Below are 22,416 nucleotides of genomic sequence, written 5' to 3'. Positions count from 1 at the left end.
TTTAACCAACTCAGTGGAAAAGTATTCTGAACACTTGAATATGATTGCTGATTAAACAGATTCAAGTGACTAAGAAGGAGCAGAATGAAACATTTGTTGCGTTGAGATCTCATTAGCTCATGTGATATTCTATTCAAAAGGAGTACATTAATTGATATGCCGTACTTCACTTTCATCAATTGAACCATCATTTGTTCATAGACAGTACCAGGCGCTTTGTTCCAGGGAATAGTTCCACTGACAATGCAGTCCTTATTTAAGAGCTCTGGACAAAAAGCAGAGGGATTGCTAAACTAGCATGTGCCTTTACCCAGCATTCCCCGGGGTACACAGTGAGCTCTGTCAGGATAACTCTGGTACCCGTAGCCTTAATACGGGAATCCTACTAAATGGGCTCTTTTAGAAAGAGAGGCAAGATTTATGAGGATTAGCTTCCAAAAGACCATCAATTATGCATGCACACCCAAATTACCTATCAGGATGAGTCCTTGTGGAGACACCGTCTGAGTGAAGTATCGGGAGAAAGCTACGAATAACACATGCCTTCACATTCAAAGAGATGCATGGGGCTGTTTTGGTTATGGTTATGTGTTTCTTTGGAGACATCATTTCATATTTGGGGAGTACAAATGTATGGAATAATCCACAGATTGCTACTCTGTGCACAAACAAATGGGAGTTACCATCTTAGAGGTATGAGTAAGGGATACAGCTGAATGATTTTACTTAATATAAATGTTCTATAAGTGTACTTTGTTTAATCTTTCTGTTGCTAAAACACAAAACATAGCTTCTTGAAACTGAGCATTGAACTGGGCCCAAAGCCACGAGTAAATCAAGATAGTACGATTACATTTTTGTATTGATAAATTGTGCAGCCCTAAGGCTATGAAAGGGATATATCTTTTGAAGGACAATGCATCTATACTGAGTAGTGGTGTCTGCACTGCAGCGTTATAACTGAATGAGCGTGAAGCGGATAATAAAAATAAAAAGTGAGTTTGAGTCGAGTGTTTTAAAGTGGTACCTATTGCTCATGTCAGGATCAACGGGCTTCTAGAGATGCCTGTGTTCTGCTATTCAAATACACTCACACACTGTGAAGCACTGTTTGTGAAACATCAGTAATGCAACTTATAATTAGTGAAGTGCTGCTCAGTCTTTTACTGCTCAAATACAAGGACACAGAGTGACGCCAGGGAGATGAAGCTGCAGTGAGTTAACTTAATTGGACAAAGGCACTGTGATGATTGCGGCTTTTTGATGATACATTATTTACAATGCAGCCATTATTTTTTATTTGTTTCACTCAATGATTCCTGCAGGAATAGGTTTGAATTGGTATTGAAAATGTAGTTTTCCTTTGAGTTGATTGATCTTAGACAAATCCAATCACTGAATTAGCACTTTTAGGATATCCTTCAATCACACACCACATATTTGCTGATTAAATAATTAGCTGCCCTGCAAGCACAGATTGAAAGACTACAATGGCATGCAGGGTTTCTGTGTAAATACGTGTTGACCTTGAGTATTCAGTAATGTATCTTCTTCTACACTGATGGGATTACAGCCCAGTGCAAAGTAGATACATACATGTTGTGAATGTTCTTTTTGACACAAGTGTTTCTCTTTTCACAGGGATCTAAAGGACATCAAAGTGAGGAATACAATGTCTGTTCTGTTGACACTGCCTTCCAGTGTTCATCCTATCCGAAGTTCATTACAATACTAACAACGAAGTCCTCAAGGACATTTCCCAGCTGATTGGATACCATGATAACCAATCAGGTTCTGCTCCTTCTGATGCTCTCTATCCTGTGGCCCAGTGCGGCCCTGCCTTTCACACCTGGGAATATTGGGAATCTGTTTGGGATGCCAGACAGTGATGGGAGAGTTCTCCAGCGGTCCAAGCGTGGATGGATGTGGAATCAATTCTTCCTGCTCGAGGAATACGCAGGAAATGACCATCAATATGTCGGCAAGGTAAGGTGCCAAACGCATTGTCTGCAGACTAATTATGGAAGGTTTAGCTTGTTGAGGTAGTGTTTGATGTAATTGGCTGAAGACGGATGGGCCGCCAGAAATCTGGCTCTTACAGGCACAGTTAACTGGAGCTATCTATGCACAGCAAGTGTGTATAGATTGCTCTAATGTCCTTATGTCTTCCACAGTCCTTCCAGTTTCAGCATGCTTGGTGAAAAACACACTATTATATCTAAAATAATATATCATTGATGTATTGTTGTGCAGATGCCATCAATTAAAAAATAAGAACATTTCATTGATACCCATAAACTACGAGGCAAGTTGTTTTTAACACGACATATGAAGTCAGTTTTATATTGTGATCCCTGCTTAAATCACTCAATACAAAGGGTACATGATGAGTCATGAGCCTGCTGAGAAACTTGTTGTTGGCAAGACTTATTTCACACCAGGGTTTTATAAAATAGTATTTCATTGTTCAAAAATGAAAGATACATGGACATGGTTTCACTTAACAAAAATAAAAAAGAATGACAGAGGGTAGAGCTTCTCGGAAAAACTCATACCATTTTGAAGACACAATTCAGATGCATTTATAAATGTGTTATTTCTTAGCTCTTTGTACACCCTTTCACCGAGGTTCCTGAACATATCAATAGTAACCCTGACATTGTTGACAAAGTTATTCAAATAAGCCTTTAACAAAAGAAAAAACTCAATCATTTAAATCTGGCACACCGTACCACACATCAGAAAAATGTATTCACAACTATAATGTACTTTTCAGTGCCAAACATATTTGTAGGAGCTCTTCAAAAGTATATATCTGATCATTAATTTCAAGTTGAGGCCTGGACAAGTTAAAGTTTAAACAGATATGAGACTAAAACCAGTCTTAGATGTATAAAAAGGTAAGCCTTACAAGACACTTTTGTCAAAGGATTCCAGGACAATGCACCTCCCTCCCACCTAGATCAGAGAGGTTCTTGTCAGCTCACCCCTGCTAGCACTATGAAGACAGGTGTGATAGGGAACGCTGCAGTTATCAACTCGAGGGAGGGAAATGAGGTGACTGTCGACAGCCAATTTTCTCAGAGGAAGCTGGCTTTCATCACACACCTCATTCTCCGGAGTAAACAAGTGTCTAGTGCAAGGTTGAGTAGGGGGATATGACAACTTATTTTGCCCGAAACCTTCATGCTGATGTGGCGAAGAGAAAGGAACAGCAAAAAATAAATGGAATATGGAGAGAAGGAGGAGGAGGAAGAAAACAAATCAATCAAGGAGGCCAATGAAATGCACCTTGTTGTGTTATTTGATGAAGCAGCAAAGTGAAAGCTAACTGTAAATGGGGCCATCCCTTGATGTCAGTGACTGGTGCGATGTGGCTTTCTTCTTGACTCTTTGATGCTCTCTGGCGCCCAACTTCCCGTGGCATGACAGCAATTGCATTCACCAGTTCCCAACCCTTCCTGTGTCCAATGTCATAAATAAACTGTCAGAAAAACATGCAGCTGTAATAAATGACTGTGGGGAAAAGAATAGGCCAGACATAAAGTTCCATTCTATTTTACAGAGGGAGCTGCGTCGATCCGTATCACTAATTCAATCAGTTTAACTTCGGAGTTTTAGATAGAAAGACAGACTGTTGGCGCGAGTCAGATACAGAGAACAAAGTTAAATGGTAGATGCAGGGACAGATAGAGAACAAGCCACGGGTTTGAAAGATGGAACATGAGCAGAAATGCAACATAAAAAACAGTCGATCAAGCGATTGTTAAATCAACAGATAGTTCAGTGGCGCCTGTTTGTTAACTTGAGTTATCTTTGCAGTCAATTTTCAATCAGAAAAGACAAACAGTCCAGCTGTTTGAATGCTGTCTGTCTTTCTCATGTATGAAAGTTAACTTCATATCTTAATGGTTTTGAGTATTAAAAAGATGCAACATGATACATGAACATGGCCTCTAAGAAATGGTGACTGTCATTTCTTTTACTATTGCTTTAACATTTCATTCAAGTAAATAAAATAAGTGACTGGGAGGATCAATAACGGACATTATCGTTAGTGTTCGCCCTGCAAACAAGTTGTTACAGTGATGGATGGAAGGACATCTTTTTTATCGTTAAATATTAATAACAATAGCACAACTTATTGATGAGTGAATCCACTTGAAACGGGTCCAATATTTCGACAACTGATTAATAATTTAGCTACATTTTCAACAAAAACAACAACATGTATCTGGTAATTGCTTAAAGATATATAAAGCTATGCTGCAATTTGTTCTTGGTTCTTATTTTCTTATTATTCTAGCATTTTATTGGGTTGAAAAAGAAGAAGCTTTTTGAAGACATAACCTCCGGCTGTGAAAAAAGAAATATGAGTCTTTTAAAATAATCTATTTTGAAACTTAAATGACAAGGAAAAACAATCGATTGTTGCCGCTGTAATAGATACATCAATGGCTGGACGGAATAGTGGCTAGATAATAGCAATGGCAAATAAACAAATAAGGAGAGACAGAGCGAGAGAATGATAAAGAGAGAGAGAACTAAGGGACCAAATGCAAAAAGCACTTTCATGCCCGGCACAAAGCCATCAAAGCCTTGATGGTCCTCCTCATAAAGATCATTTAATGGCCTTTGTGGTGCACTGTGGGAGACCTTGTTTATTTCACATTCAATCAAAGCTCTCCAATCAACCCACACGCACTCAGTAACTGTCACTTGAGGTTGAATTCCTGATTAGGACAATCAGGAGTGATGTAAAGAACTGCCACGCTCTTGTATAGCTCACTTTTTTCACTGAAAAGGAAGCAGTGCGCAACTCTGACTGCACGGTATAATGCCGCTCGTGCTGCTTATCAAGGTGTTCAAAAGGCACGCTGCTTTGAAGCTTACATACTGAGTGGTGCTGACGGATACGTCGCAGAATGATAAGACAAATAACACCATAAGCTAAAAGGAAGGTATTGAGCACTGTCAACACAGGAAATGAGCATGGTATATGTCGATGATTGTAAATACACTATGCAGGGGATGTGCATTTATCCAGCGTAAAGCCCTGAAGTCACATTGTAACTGACTTTCACGGGGCCAGTAATGAGTGTGAGCACTCAGTGTGTGCAGCTGTGGTGCCCTACTTCTTAAGCAGGGCTGTGAAGTGTGAGCACTCGCAATGCTGAGCAATAGAAGCACAAACTTTGGATTCTGGAGCATTTGAGTGGCGTGTTTGAAGTGAACTAAATCCTATTAAACTCACGCTGCATGCTATTGTCTTGTGCTGTTATATATTAGAATATTCAAGGTTGCTCACTTTCATGTGTTAATATGTTGCCAATAAGTATCTGAGATTTTTTAAGGCATTGTTTGGTACATTTCGGGGGGAATTTGGCAGAACTTGTATGAACTACAAAGCATAGAGATAATGTAAGCAGTACATTTAACCTGCTCGATATACATTATAGTACAGTCTTCCACAAGTAAAGGGCTTTTGCCTGTGTCTTAAGAGACGGAGGGAAAGAGGGAGGAAGAGTAATTATTCTGTATCCATTCTGCACTCTATTCTGCTATCTCCTCTTTGCAGCACCGAGTAATGCTAACCAGAGACCTGACAAGAATTGCCAATGATTTTGCCGCTTTGCTGACAATTCCTCAGTGTTTGTGCAAGGCGATTTCACTCATCAAGGCTCTCTTCTGTGCTTCTGTTGTAAGGCCTTGAAAAGGCTGTGTTAGTGCTGCAAGGCCTTGAAAGGAGAGCTACTAAATCTCTGCAAACATAGTACTGCGAACATTTGATTTTGTTAAGGCTGTAAGTAAAAAACACATTTTGTCAACGGTATCATTGTTGTAGTAGATCATGTTAGAGGCAGGGTGTATCTCGCCTTAACAGAAAAAACATGCCTCTGTTATGTCAATAAAGATGGATTCAGCCTGTTTTCTGTACTTTAAGCCACAACACTGAATGGGTACAATTATTAACATTTCTTTAGGACATACCTTCAAAAATCTAATCTTAAAACTCTCTTTCTAGTCAATATAGTTCAACGGGAGCATTATTTTAGATGGCATGTTATACCAAGATAGCAGTACAACAATGCTCACTACTCAGTAATTCATCTATATGGCCGTGCAAAGATCTGTTTACCCATATGATTAGGAAGTTGACGGTATGTAGACATTCGTTAATTAGATAAAGTTCACAAGGTAAAGTCTTGCGAGCCCACACGTATAGTGGAAATATGTCAAATGCATGGGACAAGGTTCTGCACAGGTTCTGTGAGATTCCTATTATCCTGTAGACAGCTTGGCTGCATAGGGTGCAGGCTCCTTTGATGGCTCTTTGTTTGTTGTTTTTCGCTTCTCAGGCTCCTTTTTACAGGATTAACAACCAAGACTGGAAATATGGTAATAATCAGATGAAAACTACTGAAAAATGCAAATCACTGTGGTCCGACTGGGTCTGAAATTGTATTGGTGTAATTATCACACTGGAAGCTGAGAGGTGTGTTTGAATGGTAACAGTTGCGAGTATCAGTGATGAAATATGTTCGTTTGTTCAGCGTTGCTTACTGAGCATGTCCCTATGTGTACAACCGATATACAGTACCATTAAATAGACAATGAATTTCAAAGTAGAGGAAATGTGGCTATGGTTTCTTTTCCCCAGGAGAGTGTGCGCCTACCACAGATATGAAACCCATTTCAATGCAAAGATTCATACAAACACTCTCCTGCTCACCTAAATTAGCCTGTCATTCACAGTCAATAGCAGCAGCAGCCTTCACATCCGTAACACAACATAAATCCTCTGTTCCCTGGTGTACAGCTCAGGATAGAATGCATATATCTACAAACAATGAAAAGACTGTAATAAATGGGAAATGTAAATCAACGGGTGATATTTCATTATAATAAACTTTAGATAGAGTTCATATGCAAAAATGAAAGATGAAATCAAACATGACACCAGATACTGTGCACATAATTCATTTGAACTTGACAGCATCTTGTATTTCTGCCTGAAAATAGCTGGCTATACATTTCTAATTTCCCATTCAAAGACGTACTGTTGACATCAGTCTTCCCAAATGTCGGAAAAAATAATTAGTTTCCTCACAGCATGCGGACATTAATATTAATAAGTTGCTGACGTACATTCTGTGTCCCTAACTACTTGTCATTTAAAATGTGAACCAATGAGATGGTGATATAAATATATCTGCTGACAGATCCAGTACAGTAATGAGCCTGAACCAAGCGTCGGTCACAGTGTGCCACCATTACTCCTCCATGACACTTGCAGCCACTTTAAGGTGATGGATAGGTCAGAGGTGACTAATTTTAGCAATTGTTGCTGTAGGTCAGGTTTTCATCATTTTTCAAAGGTCCAAATTGGAAGAAAAATCTAAGACTAATTGGATCTGGACTTATGGAGTATGTCAGAATTTGACACAGGGTTCCAAGGCTATGTTATGTTCTGAGACTAAAACATATGAGGTCTACGTTGGTTTCCACCATTTGTCCAATGTTCACAACGAGTGTCCCAACAATTTCATACATCTATAGTATGCTGTAAATGCATGGGGTTAGGTAAAAACATGGAAAATACACATTTCCCAAATGACAAGATGAAGCCTTATCTCCAGTACTGTAGGTAAAAATAAACTGTGTGAAGACAGTAGGGTGTTAAAGTTCACAATTGAAGTTTTCAATTAAAACCAGGAGAGAAAGAAATGTCCACAATGGCATAAAGCCATAATCGAAAAGCTATTTTTCTTCAGTGCCTAAAATAAAAAGGACATCAATTGAGACACCCATGGACAGACATTTAATTAGTGAATATATGCATGTTCAAAATGTCAGGGATGTGTTATTAATGAGTGGTTTCAGGGCAATGATTATTTTATTTTATTTAGGAGAATATAGCTTTAAGTTATTGGTATTGGTTTACACCACATGTCAGCAGTGTGTTTTCCTCTCAGTCTAAAGTGCATGTTAGAAAGCCCCATCCAGCATTAAAGTTTGACTCATGTGTAAAATGTGTCTGTTTCATTTCCAGCTGCACTCCAACATGGACAGAGGTGCAGGCAATGTGAAGTACGTTCTGACTGGAGACGGGGCGGGCAGCCTGTTCCTGATTGATGAGAAGTCTGGGGATATTCATGCCACTAAAAGGCTGGACAGGGAGGAGAAAGCCATGTACACACTCGTTGCAAAGGTCTTGGATCGAAACACCAACACGGAGCTGGAGCCCGACACTGAATTTAACATTAAAATTCACGACATCAACGACAACGAGCCAAAGTTTGCAAAGGAAATCTACTTTGCCAGTGTCCCCGAAATGTCAGAAGTTGGTGAGTTCTGGTTGGTTTTATTTTTAGAGGTTATTTATTTTTCCAGAGAAATTGCCCAATATTTTTAGGGTACAACGTTTGGATTTGAGAAGCTGTTAATTGGGCTGTTAATTAACCAAAAATACAATCGGAGGAAATCCCCTTGGAGCATGGTCAATATAAGTTACTTTGGGTGTTTTCCTTTAGTTTTTTTTTAACTGATTAAACAATAAATAAAGAAAATATTCCGCAGATGGACCAGTACATTAATAATATTTGTTTCAGCCAATATAATAGAATGCTGCAAGAAACACTTCTCAGGCTGTATCCAGTTGTTCAAAGTTGTTTCCACTTTTTTGGGGTTGTTGTTTGGTTGGTCAGGCTCATTGGGCATTCATATCAAGTAATGCCATTTGTCATTTTTAATAGGCAGCAGAAATATTGGAAGTTTAGATTGTCAAAGTCTTTCCAATTAAGGATTTGCTTCATTGCGCTTCACTTCATCCCATTCAAGTCATATAAATAAAGCAATTGGCACGGATATAAACAAAGCTTATGAAAATAATGCATGCAGCTTGTAATCAATCCTTAATTATGCAGCCACAAATTAATACACAGGAGCAATCAAGGGTAAATCAAAACCCAATTGTCTATATATGACAAACAACAATGACCTACTTGATATTCATAATGCGCTTTGCTTAGATTCCTCAGCTGCAGGGATACTTGCTAAAAGGTGGGTCAGGGTCACCACTATTTGTCTCCGGACTGATAAACTGCCTTATATGTTCAGACTGAACACACTGGTTAATCAAGCCAACCAGCCATGAAGAATCAGCGGCTCCCTTTTACGCTATCAGTGCTGGGACTAAGTGGGACAGATGTTCAAGGGTTCATTAGTATGCACGGAGACAGTCAGACCCAAACAGGACACGACAGAGGTCCCCTGAATGCCAAGGACAGTATTTGCAATGTGGCGTTATTGAAACGCTTGGGTGGATTAAGCAGGACTTTATATGGAAGGGCCTCAATGACAGGATATTTGAGAGGAACCAAGTTATTTTAAAAGCTGAAATATGCACGAGTTATATTTATTTGGCACACACATGACACACATTCAAGCACCTGCCACTTGGTTTTTGGAGGCTCATGTGTATACCGGTGGTTGGAGTTTTTGTGAGACGATACTGAAGGTGATACTGCCAAATAAAACTTTGCGTACCGGGTGCTGGGTGCATTGCCAGCTGGAAATATGAAAGGCAGTGTCCCTGAGCACACACACATACAAATGCAGTGTCCCTGAGCATAGTAAATGTATTCCAGCTCCTCAGTAGAAGCTTGTCAGTATGTGTCTAATGTTGCCACACCTCTGGCTCTGACAACAGAGGTCAGTAAGAAATGCATCAGTAATATAACCTTGCTAGGCTAAAAGGCCAAATTGGTTGTATGAATTTAAATATTACCAACAACTTCTTATTACTTTTTTTAAACACACTTCCCTACTCTACATTCATGAATACTATAACAATCTCTACATAAAGGGTTTCCTTACATTAGTAGAGTCACACATGTTCAGCTTAAGGACTGTGCTACAATCATGTAATGGTTTTGTTAACAGGCAATGGTAAATATTTGATTTATCAGAGTGACATACTACCTGAGGAGAGAGAAACCTTCACTTCAAGGATGGATCATTTAAACCTCGTCAGTGTGTGACATTTAAGAGATCCTTGCACTACGACACCAAGGTTTAATCAAAGCAATATTTTTCACATATGTGCCAGAAGAGACCCAGCTGTAGTCAGAATTACTAGCACTTCTGTTTGGCAGTTTTACAAACAGTGGCAACAGTCATTCAAATGTATTATGTGACTGAAAAGCTAATTATGTGAAATGATGTTGATTGGTTGCTTGACCATATTGCTTATGACTGCTTTGGCAATACAATTAATGTTGCATGTTCTTTCTGCAGGTACATCTGTCGTCACAGTAACTGCCGATGATGCTGATGATCAAACATATGGGAACAGTGCCAAGCTTGTGTATAGCATTCTACAGGGACAACCATATTTCTCAGTGGATTCTGAGAATGGTGAGCCAAACCCCAGCAGGATATGTTGGCTGCAGTTTCTAATGTTATGCATGGTTCTTGCATTGTAATGTGTTTTTGAGGAGTAAACAAAGAGACAAAGCTACATTGTTAGTTATTATCATCCTTTAAAATCCAATATTAAACTCAACTAAACCTGTAAATTACACTTATACATTTGTTTATTTAGATTACTTGATGCCATGAACCTTTATTTGTTTAAAGTATGATAGGAAGAACTGAGCTTAATTTCACATGGTCTGTCTGCAAATATGTATTATGTCCCTCCTAGATATCTACTATGGGATAGTTTCACTGACTAGGACATGTAGTTATAGGTTTTGATGGCAGTGTCACAACAGTCTAAAACCAATCATCACCGCTCTGAAGACTGTCACTCAACACTCTGTCAAACAGCCAGCCCTGTAGCATGTTTAGCCGCCTGTCAATCAGCCGCAGTGCCTGTAAATCCGGTCATATGAATAGTCAAGATGTCAGTGCAGAATATAATCCTTCAGGGGGGTGAGCAGGCTTATACAAGCACATCCACACACCTGAAACTATCAGCTGTTCCTCCAGCAGTCTCATGTCATGTGAAGAGAGCATTGAGACCATGAGAGGCGAGCTACACAACATTGAATACAAAAAGAACAACAACAACAAAAAGAGCATAATGGTCCATATGTTGCTTTAAGCTGCAGTAGATACTCTTACTGGGTATACATATTCAGTGGAGATTAATAAATACATTATATGAGTAATGCAACCTGCTTTGTTATTAATCATTTGTTATTAATAGTCAAATTGTGAAGTGACAAACTCTGACACTGATGTCCACAAACAGTTGCATCTGTATTTATCATATACTGTAAGAAACCACTTAATGAACATCTTCTTATTTTTGTGACTCAAACGCTAAAAACGCAACACCAACCTATTCAAGTCATTTTTCACTTTTATTTGCAGCTTGTCCAAAATTTGATTTAAGTAATGTCTGACAAATTGAGCTTTTTTCTTACTTGTCATTTTACCGAGAAATGTATCAAATTGTCAATTTAATATTCGCGCATTCAGTACAGTGTGACATTCTTAGCAGGGAGCAAAAACATAAAACTCTGCCGAAGGTCCTTTCAAAGAAGTGCAAACTGTCTTATTTACACGTTGTTTATTTGAGAGAGAAAGAATAACATAACTACATCTGACCAAACACAGCTGGGCTCTATGTGCATGCAGCCCAACAGAAGTCATCTTTATCCCAAAAGTCTTTGTTGTATGACATCCTTAGTCCTGTGTGTGGTTAGGTTCAAAGTCCTGCTCTGTGTAGGCACATTCATCCCGACCACCTCCCACGACTTGCATGCTGCAGACACGTGTTTTGTCTTCTGACACTAGAAACACGTTGCCAGGGAACATAATCCAGGCCGCATTTGCATTTCCCCTCAACACATAATTGGCAAACCAAATTAGTAGTATATCAATTGAATTTTTCTAGAGGACATGGTTGGAATTGATCTTTTTCTTATCTGATTTTCAGTAAGGCAGCAAACACATTTTCTGAAATGAAGTTGTCCATTAAATAGTTGAAACTGGTGGAAAGCATGTTGGTGTGTTTTCTCTTCAGGCACAATCAAGACAGCCCTGCCTGGCATGGACAGAGAAGTGAAGGAAAACTACCAGGTTGTGATCCAGGCTAAAGACATGGCCGGACAGATGGGGGGGCTTTCAGGGACCACAACAGTCAGCATCACGCTCTCCGATGTGAACGACAGTCCGCCGCGCTTTGCTAACCGTAAGAGCAAGGCCATTTATCCCTCAGGTTCAATGACGTGTACTATGCCTTTAAACAGCTTGTCGTTCCCTGTCTGTGTGTAGACTCCTTCCGCGTGACTGCTGTGGAGTCTACAGAGATCGGAGGAGCTATTGGACGTATAAAGGCGGATGATCCAGATGTTGGCCGTAATGCTGAGATGGAGTACAGCATTGTCGGGGGTCATGACATATTCAACATTATCACTGATCAAACCACACAAGAGGGAGTCATCATAATCAAAAATGTAATTATTATCATTCCTAATATCCCTTTCCTTTAGTCTATGTGCTGTAGGTTTTGTGGCATAACGTACATGGCGACCAGCATTAAAAGCAGCCACAGTGAGCTAGGGCTGTCCCGAACACCATTTTTCGGGCTCCACATATTCGGTAGTAATCAGCAGCGAATATTCGAATATTCGTTGGAGAGATTTGTATTTTTGTTTTATAAAAACATTTAAAAAAAAAAAAAAAAATTCAATTTAAAAAAAAAAAGAAAAAAAGGTTTCATAACACGCTCCGAATCCGAGACACCTGACAACACGCTGTTAAGCAGAAGCGCAGAAAGAGCATACTATTACGATTTATATGTATTTATTGTCTCAGTACTCGCAAACATCAAAACTAAATGTATCCTCTGTAGGGTAACTGTAGGGTCTGCTGTATTGTTGAGTATGTTGATGGCTGGGATGCACCTATGGACACAAGTTATTATTAGGCTGAGCTACTCAACTATATGCCATTGCCTTAGCCCCAGATGTTCCCACATTACTCCTATTATTTTCACTATTCGGATAAAATTAAAAAAACTAATATAAAAAAACAATTTGGTTGCTTGCTTGCAACTACTTTCCAAGCAAAGTAAGTGCACGTTTTTATCATGTGTAACGTTACTATTTAGACGGCGGATAAAGCAGCTTCACCATGGCAACTTGACAACAGCTAAGCTAAGCTAGGCTACTACTTACAGCATCCAGGTGACTTTTCAGAGTAGTTGTGCCACCGTGATAGGCCAGTTTCTTATTGCATATTTGGCACATATTCTTCTTACCGTCGTCCAATTTAAAATGGTCCCACACAGCTGAAGTCTTCGGCATTTTGTGGGTGAAACGAGGTGAAGCGAGGTGAAGAGTGCCGTTTGCGTTCGTGACTGTGAGTGAACGCGATGTCAGGAGCACAGGCTGAGATTGTATATATTTCCGCATTTGAACAGTGCAATTCAAAAGTATAAATATAGTATAAGAATATGGCAATTCGCCCTTTATTAATAGCATACATTTAGAAAAAAAAATTAAAACCGAATATCCGAATAATGAAATTGAAACCCGAATAGTTGGCCAACGAACGAATATTCGAATAGTCGAATATGCGGGTACAGCCCTACAGTGAGCATGTGACAATGGCTGTGCAATCACACAAAACACTTATTGTAACAAGTAAAGTGATTTCAAACAGCTTTAATTAATAGCATTCGAGACATGCTATATCTGTTAAATGGAATGCCTTTAAATACAAAAGCATTGGGTATGAACAATTAAAGTATTCTTTGCAAGTTATGTGCATTTTTATTTATATTACCACAACAGACCAATGAAATAAATACCTTTAAAAAAGGTGTTAAAAGTCACCTATTGTGCAAAATCCACTTGTTCAGGTCTTTTATATCTGTGTAAAGAGATTCAGAAAGTTTAAGAAAAAAAAAATTGCTCACTTTTTGTCCTGATCCATTTATATAAAAACCTGTCTGAAAATGAGCTGATCAGATTTTGGTCACTTTATGATGTCATAACGTTTTTTTGGCTTGAGATACCATTAGCCAATCACCAACCAAGGTACCCCCCCCCCTATCACCTGAATCTCCTCCTAGAGCACCATTGTGTTCTTTGTAACCAAATCTCTCTCAGAGGGGCGTGGGGAGGGGCTCCTTATTTTCATCTAAAGTAACAGACAGAGAATCAGCACTTTCGAAACAGGGCTGAAACAGAGGGGATTATGGGTAATGCTGCAATGATCTGTTTGGTGTTTGGAGCCAAACACTTCAGAGACATGTTTTGTATATACAGTGTCTGAGACCTATAATATATTGATGAACAACTGTATAATAGGGGACCTTTAAAACGCTATCTGGAATTCCAATTCAGAGCTTAAAGTAAAAATATGAATAATTTTGAGAAATCTTCTTTTTCTCATCCTATTATGTCCGCTTAACTTCTATTGAAAGAAAGGATAATACAGTTTCAGATTAGAAAAAGCCCCTGATAACGTTTTTCATGTAAGAAAGACATATGACTGAACTTTGTATCAAACGGTAGTGTAAAATCAGATACTATAAGCCTGTGAAATGAATAGCATAAAGCATTATTTTGGTTGAAACTCTCTACTCCCCCCATGAAATCTCTGAGATCAGTATTCCTCTCTTGGTTTTGCAATTTAAAATTTGGAGAATGAATAAGATAAAGACAGACAAATGAAATGCAATGAACTGCCATTTAAAATCCTGAAGGCTGTTTTTTTTTTTACAGAAAAGTCTACAGCTTGACTTCTGATGTTCTTTCATCTCCAGGCACTGGATTACGAAAGTAAGAGGGACTATGAGTTCAGAGTGGAGGTGAGAAACACCTACTTAGACGCGAGGTTCATCCACGGTTTGCAATTCAAAGACTACGCCACGGTCAAGGTAACCGTGGAGGATGTGGACGAGCCTCCAGTCTTCACCAGGAACCCTTACATCATCGAGGTTCACGAGGACACCGCTGCAGGCAGCTTCGTCGGTGTGGTGTCGGCCAGGGACCCCGACGCTGACAACAAGCCAGTCAAGTATGATACAAGACACGGCGGCAAATGTTGAGACCCTAAATAGAGTTGCATGCCAAATCACAGGATATTATTCATGGTTCCCTCCTGGTTATTTCCCAGTGGAAAATAGCAGCAGCAGCCCTGTGAAGTGAATACAGACACTGTTTATTTCCGGAACTTTCCCTCTGTGGCACTGCACAAAGTCAAAGTGAAAGGACCTAATTTGCTGTATCGATTCACACGGCTCAGCACCTCCATTCTACACATATGGCGCCCGTCTTCTCTGACAAGGGAAACGTTACTCTCGGCCCAAGCCACATGGTGTATTGTGTTGCATATTCAGATTTCAGTTGAATATGAAAGTTGACAATGACAAATGAGCAGGCAGGAAAGATGTATCACCCTTTAACATTGCAGAGGGTGGAACATATATTTGGCAATGAGTGATGTTCTGTTTGGTGAGGTAAATATGTAATTTAGTGCGTGTGTGTCTTGTGAGGGCAGATCTGCATCTCTTACAGAAGCAGTATTACTGTAATGTTATTGGTGTCTCTTCTCAGATACTCCATTGATCGGCATACAGATCTGGAGAGGCTGTTCAACATCGATTCTGTGAACGGCACCATCACAACACTGAAAGCACTGGACAGAGAGATGTCCAAATGGCACAACATTTCCGTGGTGGCCACAGAAATAAGTAAGATTATTATTTCATGTGGCAATTCATTAATGTTGCCTTTACTTACTTCTGTCATGGTGCTCTGTTTGTGTCTTCATAAACCATGCCGATGCTATTATTTCTTACCCATGTTTTTCAGATAACCCACGACAGACAACTCGAGTGCCGGTTTTCATCAAGGTGTTGGATGTCAATGACAACGCCCCTGAGTTTGCAATGTCCTATGACACATTTGTCTGTGAGAATGTCAAAGCAGGACAGGTACGTACAACTCATCCTTTTATACAAGACATATCGAATGGAGGATGTGTTATGGCTAATGATATCTTTTAAGTGGATATTACGTATTAAATCACTGAATTATTGAATAGATCCTTGTAGTAAAAAGAAATCCTTGAGGTGTGATTGTATTGTATATCTATGTATCAGAGATGTATGGGCTTTAGAATATACATATAAAGTAAAGACACATTTTAAGAAATTCAATGAATCTGAAGGCAAGTAGCAAATGGGGCTATGGTGTAAAGAGAACCATTTCCTATGTCTGCAAACAGTTTCCATTGTTATGGGACAAAGAAACCAAACAGAAGTTGGCAGGGATCATATATCAGCTACTCCCTGACATTTAGAGAGGAAGTGTCTGCCTCTGCATGGTGCATGCTGTATTACTGCACAGTTCACAATGCAGACACATGTGATTATAGTGTTGGAATGTGAACAGAAAGCAAATCCTTTAATTAACCAGGCACTTCTCACTATTTGCAGATTAGTCTAAAGTCTATCTGATTGCTGAGAATGTTTTGTGTTTTTTCCTTTTAAGGCAATCTTGGCAATACACTATAACGCCTAAATATGTTGCTCTGTGCCAAGTGATTAAGACAACAATGTTTTACATTTAACTAAGAAGAAGCATTTCAAGCCTTCATGTGATTTCTCTGCTCTGTTCTTCACAGCTGATTCAGACAATAAGCGCTGTTGACACAGATGAACCGCTTGTTGGACACAAGTTTGTCTTCAGCATAAGTGCCACCAATCCAAACTTCACAATTGTTGACAGGGAAGGTAAGATGCACATGTTTTGCATTTTTACTGAAATTAACATCACCCTATTTAATATAGGTTCAAGTTTAGAACATATACATTATGCATTATACATTTCCAGATTGAATTAACAGAAGATACATGTTTTCAAATCTTTTTTTTTTTGCTTTCTTTGTTACAAATTAAAAGATGCTCAGGCTAAAAAAGTGGTATGATAAACAATTTAAGAGGTTGTTCAAATATTCAATCTGTATTGACCGTTCCATTTAGTGTGACTGCAGTTTACCTAGTCGTAGTTCTAAAATACATTTAGAGTTTTGATTAAGAAAAGTTTCTCAACCAACAGGATTGCAGTCTACAAAAGACAGCAGCAAATCCCTAAAATGGAGACTGACAATTCCACTGAGTGAAATTTTGAAAACAAACTTTGGACTAATTAGCTTTGGTAGAAAGTGTGGCCATGCGTAACCACGTCCACGTCCACTTAGATGAAAACTACTATATGATTACTATTTAAGCTGTGTTTGCTTAAAAACTATAATCTCCAAAAAAAAGTGTCATCTATAACAGGTTTTTAGTAAGAAGTGCAGTGTTTGTTTTAATTACTATTTAGACAACTTTACTCATGGTGCTAGTAATTATAAATGGCCCAATAAAGCTATTACGAGCTGTCCGCCACAGCATAAAAAGAGTAGGGGAAATAAAGATTGCAATTATTTCCTTTATAATGTCATAGCTAAGTGAAACATCTCCTCACTTACAAGCTTTACCCATTTGCATCTTTCCACAGATAACACTGCCAATATCCTGACGCGGAGGGGGGGGTTTAGCCGGCGTGAGATGAGCATGTACTTCCTGCCTGTTGTGATCTCAGACAATGACTACCCCATTCAAAGCAGCACCAGTACACTGATTGTGCGAGTGTGTGCTTGCGACAGCCGTGGAAACATGCAGACCTGTAACCCCGAGGTGCTGCCCTTCTCAGATGGCCTCACAACTGGAGCTCTGGTGGCCATACTGCTCTGTGTCATCATCCTGCTCAGTGAGTACGAGTGTGTCTGCATGTGTGTGTGTGGCCATGTACTTTTGACCCGTGTTATCTGCTTTGAGATGTTTGTCTTTCAATGTTTTTCTAGGTTTCTGCTTGCAACTCTTCTAGTCAAGTCAATGTCATTAAATCCGCCCTGAAGCAAAAATCATAAATTGGCCTTGGAGGTCTTAGAAATCTATAAAACATACAACTTTATCCTTAGACTCTCAGAAAGTACGTTGCTATACCCTAAACCCTTAGTAACTGTTGCCATGCATGTTAAGCTTTCCTTTTGGGCTACGCACATGGGGTAGCAGATTATCAAATTGACATTTAAAACAATGGGTCTGTAATTTTTGCACAGACATTAACAAAGCAATTTCTAGCCAGCCATCCCTGATTGCGCAGGCTCAAATAAGTAATTAATGTTTGCTCCTTGAGTTAGTTGAAAACGAGGTTACCTTTTTGTTTGTTAAAAAGGACCATGTAAAAAATATTTCAAGCACCACCAGACTTTGGCTCAGGTTTGATTGAAGGATTACCGTCTCTGTTTTTTGGGTTTCTTTTTATCAGTTCAATCAATTCCAAAGATTGTCTTTGTGACAAAGTTCCATCTTTCCTTAAATTCACATCAACCTTAATGACATGTAAGGACTATGATCTCTAGTATATTTCAAATAATCTTCAATCTCATTTGCTATCATAGCTGTTCTAAGAACAAGCTGTTCTTTCTGCATCAAAGCCCCTGAACTATATAGGTCTAGGGCCAGGCAAAGGATCGTAATGACCTTGCCACAGACACATTTTTTTGATGTACCTTAAGTTGTGCTTTTTTGTCTGGGCACATGACACACAGAAGGTGAGTCCAATTAGAGCTGCAGCAATGCCTAACTGTCATAAGCTCTATGCTGCAGCCAATGCAAGGTGCTAAACATAACATGGCCCAGAGTGTGTTGCTTTGCTCAAGCACAGGCTGCTGAGTGCCAACAGGGAGGGATGGAAATGGTGAATGGCTATTTCCTATAATAGGGTCTGTCTCGACAAACGGGACATTGATTAAAAGTTGGCCAAATGTGCAGCAATCAATAAAATGTAATATAAATGTTGCATTTCTGGCAGCAGAGCCCAATCTGGCTGTCAGCCATTTAGCGTTTTAATGTTTAAAACTATTAGTGTGACATTGGTGACACATAGAGAAGATGCAAACCTAGAGTTTCTCCGCCTAACCAATCACCCCTGAATTATTGGGTTTTTAAAAAAACCTGCTTCAGTACACAAGGTAATGTGAAAATAAGGCACTTGTGATAAATGAAAACAAGTCCAATTAATGTAAAGTTGATTTACTTTCCTTTTTCTTCAAGGATTATAATGTTGGACATTTGTGGCAAGAAAGAGATCGGGCGGCTTTCCATATAAATTCCATATAATCTTATACTCAATGGTTGTCAGTGAAAAAACAATAAGCCCCAGTCATTGCCAAACAAATCCACTTTACAAAATGCTCTGCTCGTGTCCCTGTTTGGTTGCATGTTACTTCCTGAGATCCTTAAGCACCACTTCAGCCCCTCCTCGTGATCCAGTGCAGTATGTAACATCATACAGGGCACAACAGCAACTGTGCCTATCATTTTACCCAGCAAAAAGCAGAAATGTGTAGTGCAAGGGCATATCAATAAGTAATGGGTTTCAACTGTCATTGAACTTTACCTCGCTTGGCTAAGCACAGCGCTTGAAAGGAAAGGAGCATTTATGACTGACTAGGCATTGTGACTGTATACCCTGCGTACTGTTGAGCCGCTCAATAATATGGTGTTCGAGAATGAGTGTAGGCCTATGCATGTGTGTCTATCTTTTTTGCCATTTGATCTGTACCCTGACTAAGCTAGCGACACCAGCACATTATAATATCGGCCAGCTTTTCTTCCATCTGCTTGTTTAAACTCCAGATTTTAAAATTCTGTGTCTGGCGGTGGGCAGATTTTCTCTAAAATATCGAATGTACTGAAGGTTAAGCTCCATGCTCTCCTCTTGAGCAAAATATCATGACATCTGCTCATTATCTGACGCTTTTTCGCGCTTGAAGCCCCTGACAGACTGTCTCACTCACCTCTGCTTGACTCCGACAGGCAGGCGCTGAGCTGGAACGGCTCTCCCTATCTGTTTCTCCTTATTGCAGCCCTCTGCGCTGTCTAAAATTATGGCACTGGTCAGTCAGAAATGTTTGTAAAGATCCTTATAATTTGCCACCTCCAGGTCCATAGAACCCATGTTGTAGGTATTGTAATTATCACCCAGGTGGGAGGCAGATATACAACTAGAGTACCTGCTGGTGTGACAAAAAAAAGAAGGAAAGAGGCAGTGGTGAAGCAGCATTTGTTCTTGTCCTAAGTGAGACATTGCTTCCTCTTCTTTCAGAAGATTTATGGGATTTATTTAAAAAACTTGCTAACACCAGTGCCACTCTCTGGAAGCATGCTCACCCGGCAATTTCTCATTGTCTTTTACTGCTGGAAGAAGAATGACGGAGATGTGACGTGAGGTAGCGTGCAGGGGAGATAAAAAAGATCCTCGTAACAACCGCCTCGCATTTTATGCAGTGAATGTGTCGTTCAAGGGAAAAGAAAGAAAAAGCTTTTTCAATGAATCTTTAATAATATGAGGTGAATGCCTGAGGCAGTGTTGGGGATTCATAACTGGTAGCAAATGTGTCTCCCCTCTGCGCTTCTGTGCCCCGGTGCTCTTTAATGCATGACACGTTAGCAGGCACACGACTTATGCTGAGCTTTCTCCCACTGTTTGTCTGTAGTGATCGTGGTGCTGTTTGCTGCCCTGAGGAGACAGAGGAAGAAGGAGCCTCTGATCATCTCCAAAGAGGATGTCAGAGACAACGTTGTCAGCTACAATGATGAAGGCGGCGGAGAGGAGGACACTCAGGCCTTTGATATTGGCACACTGCGCAACCCAGAGGTGATGGATGCTAACAAGCTACGCAGGGACATCATACCTGAAATGTTGTTTCCCTTTCGGAGGACATCACCTATAAAGGATAACACGGACGTCAGATATTTCATTAACGGTAGGCTTCAGGAGAACGATTTGGACCCGACAGCGCCCCCATATGACTCCCTGGCTACGTATGCTTACGAGGGCAGCGGGTCACTGGCTGAGTCTCTGAGTTCACTGGAGTCTGCAGCCACTGAGGGGGACCATGACTACGATTACCTCAGCAACTGGGGAACACCATTCAAAAAGTTGGCAGAAATGTACATAGCGAAGAGCCCTGACAGGGAGACCTAGACAGAGCCATGCGGTCTCTCTTTTTCCAAGCCTATATTTTGTCTGTTTATCTAGCTAGCTAGCCAGACAGCTATTTGTCTAGTTAGTTAACTAGCAAGCTAGTTGACCGTCTGTCTACCTATCTATCAGCTATATATATGTTTATCTGTCTAGTTTGCTAGCTAGCTCGCTAGTGAACTAGAAGTCTTTTTGATTCTCACACAAGTGCGTGCACGCACACACACACAAACAAAATATGTTGCAATGGACTTGTGGATGCTGAAGTGGACTTCAAGACTTGAACTGAGTTGAACTTTCTCATTAATGGAGATTCTCAAAGTTTTACTCTTTTTGATCATTATCAGTAAAGATGCCTTTGAATTTTAGGATTTTTTGTGAACAATGGTGTGGACAATGTGTTTTGTAATTTACCTGAGGGATAGTAGTATTGTATACTATCAATGTTTAATGGCACTGGAGTGGGTTTGGGTGGGGTAGGGAAGGAGTCATGTGGTTTTTTCCGCCACCTCCATTAAATACTGTACATGTACAAAGTGTTTTTAATGATGGACATCCTATATACTATTTGCTATCTTTTGTCTGACAAGCAATGTTCATGTGAGTGGTTGGTGCAGTTTATTTGTCAAACTGTGAATTCATTTCATCATATATGTGTACTATGTAACAGAAAGTGTGTGTTGTAGGAAAAGTGTCATACACTGACAATTGTTTGGATGCTAAGTCATATTGTTTTATATTTATATTTTTATACTTATTTTCTTAATAAAATGATGTAAAATGAGGTTGTGTTGTTACTGAAAGGTAATGGGGTACTTTAGGTCCGTACATAAGTATTCAACTCTTACAGATCGATGCTATTCTTAAGAATAGCAATAATCCAAATGTCATGCTGTTTTCAAACAGCAGGTCATTTAGAGATGTATTAATGCTATTAGGCCAAGTTTGGTCTACTTGTCATTTCATATTAGCAGTGCGATGTTAGTTGTTAAATCTTAGACAGGATATGTATTTTTTAAAATAAAAACAACACAAAGAGGCAACATGTATAGAAGCAAACAACATATTGACAAGGGTTTCTTGTTTGCTATTTAGAATTACAAACAAGACTTAAGGAACAAACACTATCTTCGGGAACATCATGATTGAATATCTCTTAATTCAATCTTGAGAATATATTAGAAAACCTCAAGAAATATAATTGTGACGGGTAATAAAGATACAAAACTAGTACCCATAAGATGACGTCTCCCACCTCACAGAACAAACACCTCCATATGGTTAATGTCACACTTGTCTGCTAAAGTCCTGTTATCAGTCCATGCTGATAGTGGGCAGCTGTGGAGACGAC

General features: G+C 39.5%; 2 protein-coding genes across 2 annotated transcripts in view; one reads left to right on the top strand and one right to left on the bottom strand.

The window, feature by feature from the left end:
- The window catches only part of LOC307026123 (cadherin-6-like), a 572,233-nt gene that overhangs the window by 411,936 nt on the left and 137,881 nt on the right, over window positions 1-22,416 (bottom strand). The window lies entirely within an intron of this gene.
- On the top strand, window positions 1,646-21,840 carry LOC307026125 (cadherin-10-like). Its single transcript, XM_079661275.1, has 11 exons — window positions 1,646-1,986; window positions 8,054-8,348; window positions 10,300-10,419; window positions 12,038-12,205; window positions 12,289-12,470; window positions 14,789-15,042; window positions 15,582-15,718; window positions 15,840-15,961; window positions 16,654-16,762; window positions 17,532-17,783; window positions 20,578-21,840. Exons 1-11 carry the CDS (start codon window positions 1,777-1,779, stop codon window positions 21,066-21,068), a joined length of 2,340 nt encoding a protein of 779 aa, XP_079517401.1. The 5' UTR covers window positions 1,646-1,776; the 3' UTR covers window positions 21,069-21,840.

Source organism: Notothenia rossii (assembly GCF_949606895.1).
Source record: "Notothenia rossii genome assembly, chromosome: 12".
In the NCBI taxonomy this organism is placed as follows: Eukaryota; Metazoa; Chordata; class Actinopteri; order Perciformes; family Nototheniidae; genus Notothenia; species Notothenia rossii.
The sequence above is the reverse complement of the archived record's forward strand: the minus strand, read 5'-3'. Positions and strand labels throughout refer to the sequence as shown.